The sequence below is a fragment of the Prosopis cineraria genome, unplaced genomic scaffold, assembly GCF_029017545.1.
Source record: "Prosopis cineraria cultivar Desert tree isolate PC_DT_omini unplaced genomic scaffold, ASM2901754v1 PC11, whole genome shotgun sequence".
NCBI classification, from domain to species: domain Eukaryota; kingdom Viridiplantae; phylum Streptophyta; class Magnoliopsida; order Fabales; family Fabaceae; genus Prosopis; species Prosopis cineraria.
Genome location: NW_026555342.1, coordinates 13,756,429 through 13,759,756, shown reverse-complemented (window position 1 = coordinate 13,759,756; position 3,328 = coordinate 13,756,429). Strand labels below are relative to the sequence as shown.

General features: G+C 35.5%; 1 protein-coding gene across 1 annotated transcript; it reads left to right on the top strand.

Moving 5' to 3' along the window:
• Nucleotides 1-945: 945 nt before the first annotated feature.
• LOC129284747 (gibberellin 2-beta-dioxygenase-like) lies at nt 946-3,117 on the top strand. The gene is made up of 3 exons (XM_054920202.1): nt 946-1,421; nt 1,539-1,887; nt 2,664-3,117. Exons 1-3 carry the CDS (start codon nt 1,012-1,014, stop codon nt 2,907-2,909), a joined length of 1,005 nt encoding a protein of 334 aa, XP_054776177.1. The 5' UTR covers nt 946-1,011; the 3' UTR covers nt 2,910-3,117.
• Nucleotides 3,118-3,328: the final 211 nt, after the last annotated feature.

Sequence of the window (3,328 nt, the reverse complement as noted above, 5' to 3'; positions counted from 1 at the left end):
TAAATTGAGATGAAAAGAAGATTCTAGAGGCTCTTGTTACCTAAATAAATGGTTGAAGGTTTAAATCTCAAGTCTAATTTACATGGCAACTTAGCTGAGAGAGATTTGTTTTTCGTCCTGATAGCTCATAAGAATAATAAGATTTATTAATTTTTATATTTTATATTAACATATTGATCTGTTAATGTTGATCAATTTATTTATTACATATACACACGTACATTTACGTATAGCACAGATTTGTATAATACTTCTTTTGTTTAAAAAAGTAAATTATTTTTAATTGAATCTCGCCTTTTAATGAAGTAGTTACCTACTTTTTAACTAACTTTAACTTTTTATATTTATCCCTATAAAACACCCTATAATAAATATAAAGTCATTATTAATAAGGACACTTTTGAAAAAATGTAATAATTAAACTTCAACAGACTAAAAATGCCTTACATTTTTTAACATTCAACTCTTTAAATTACATTTTTGAATAGATAGAGTAATAAAAAGATAAAAAAAATTAAGGAAACGTTTAAAAATAAGATGAAGCTGTACTTTAATTTGCTTTTTTATGTGATTTTCTTGTATGCAACTACTATGGATATTTATAGACTGTTGAGCTTAAATAGAAAGGCTTTTAGCTTTTTTCAAGATAATATTTTTTCCAACCACTCAACTTTTGTTTTGTCTAGGCTTTATAGTATCCATTTTATTTTATTTTTCTTTGTTTTTTCTTTTTTTTTTTAAATAAGTATCCATTTCATTCTACTCAAATCCAAATGGTTCCTATAACTATTAAACTTTTAATTGTCTCTGATATTCTCTCTTTTTTTATTCTGCTGCAACAATGCTATTTCTTTCACACCCTCACTGATAAGAGCCATATGGCTCCCTATTTATGTCCCCTTCATGCATTCCCAATCGCCATCCATTTCTCTCACTTAACTCTCTCTCTCTCTCAACGATCTTCACAGCCTTGTTCTTCTTCCTTTGTTTCAGTTTACTTCGGCAACAGCCATGGTGGTTCTCTCCTACTCCTCACTGAACCAGTTCTTGCTCCCCGACTCATGCATGTCCACGAACACACCAAGTTTCATCAATGAAATCCCAGAAATTGACCTCTCTGACCCTCAGGCAAAGACCCTCATAGTCAAAGCCTCCCAAGACTTGGGCTTCTTCAAGCTCGTCAACCATGGCGTCCCATTCGACCTCATCTCTAACCTCGAAACTGGGGCTCTCAATTTCTTCGCGCTTCCTCAGCATCAAAAAGACAGAGCCGGTCCTCCAGACCCTTTTGGCTACGGCAACAAGGGAATCGGCCGCAGTGGCGATGTCGGTTGGCTAGAATATCTTCTTTTCAACCTCAACCCTGAAGTTGTCTCCCCAAAATCCCTCTCCATTTTCCGGGAAAATCCAGAAACTTTCCGGTAAAATTTACAGAGAAAAAACAGATTCCCCTGTTTCTTCTTCCTCCCACCTTTTTCTCTTTACCTGAATAAACACAACAAAATGACACAAAACTGAACAAAATCTTGAATTTTCAGGCGAACAGTGGAGGAATATATATCAGCAGTGAAGGAGCTGAGCTGTGAAGTGCTGGAAGTAATGGCGGAAGGGCTTGGGATAGAACAGAGGAATGTGTTCAGCAAGCTTCCGAGGGACGAGAGAAGTGATTGCTACTTCAGGCTGAACTATTATCCGCCATGTGAAGGGGTTGAAGGAATGAAGATTGAAGAGAAACTGGTAGGTTTCGGGGAGCACACGGACCCACAGATTATCTCTGTTCTGAGATCAAACACGTCGGGTCTGCAAATCTGTGTGAAAGATGGGACCTGGGTTTCAGTTCCACCCGACAGTACTTCCTTCTTCGTCAATGTTGGTGACCTCCTTCAGGTACGTACCTTGCTTTTGATTACCAGTTCTTCATTCTTCATGCTTCAAGCTTTTGCATGCATCGCTGTGTAATGTTCAACTTCAACAAGCTATTTGACTTTTGCCACCTTCAACCATAACCATCAGTTTAAATTTTCATGTCTCTCGTGTTTCATAACATAAAATTATTTTATACTAACCAATTAGATTGTAGCTCAATCAGTTAGGAACTCGATTTTGAATTCGGAATATTTAGCTACATTAAATACTTGTTGGGGGAGCCACTATTCTTGTGGTCTGACCCAATTAAATCTAGACTAGACAAGGTTTGAAATACTCTGAATACCGGGTGCTTGTAAAAAGGTTGTTTTCCATTAATTTATTTTTCCAATATCAATTTAAAAAGTTGCAGTGAATATCACTTCTCTTGAGATCAAGTAAAGCTGACAAGACACACTATTCTGTTTTGGTATGTTATTCTTTTTTTTAATTATTAAACTTCAATTTCAACACATAAAAATAGTCATCTACGTATGAACATATAAAAAGTAGGCTTAATTAATCAAAAGAGTGTTCTTTTTATTCCCTCATTTTGGAATTAAGCAAAAAATCTAATTTACCAATGCCAGTTATGTTTAGCGAAAAAGGTTAGTTGTCTTTCACAATATGTATAGTGAATTAATATTTGAATTCAAGAGAAGTAGTAATGATTTTACCTTTAATAAAAGAATACATCTATATAATAATAATAATAATAATAATAATAAAAAGTTTAATGTGGGTGTAAATATATGCAGACGATGACAAATGGGAGGTTTAGGAGCGTGAGGCACAGAGTGGTGGTGCCAGACACAAGCAAGACTAGATTGTCAATGATATACTTCGTAGGCCCACCATTGAATCAAAAGATAACTCCTTTGCCTTGTCTGTTGAGCCACCAAGAAGAAAGCTTGTACAAGGAGTTCACATGGTTGGAGTACAAGAATTCTACTTTCAACTCCAAGCTTTCTCACGACCGACTTGCTCACTTCCACAAGTCTTAGGCTTCTATTTATATGGATGTAGAGAGTGAGCCAGCCAGCTTAAGCTCTTTTGTCATATCGAGTATGGCCCCGTAAATAAGTTCTGAGAATACACTCATGATGCGTCACTATCTTAGCCGTCGTTTTTATCATCTTTTATTTCATTTTTCTTTGTCTCAGACTCTCATGATGGTCACTATCTTTTTATTACTTGTATGTAATGGTCATATTTCTCTGTGAATGCTTATCTCTAGTTTTATATTATTAGAATGTCTCATTAATTAATTTGCTAGATTTTGCATATCATTCCTCACGTCAACTCGTCAAGCTAATTAAAAGAGGAAAGAGTGGGTGCGTACAATTAGTCTTGGTTCAATTTGGCGTTTCGATTCAACACATATCCGCATTTTGGGTACTCATTGTTTTGCGCGTCTGTCTCA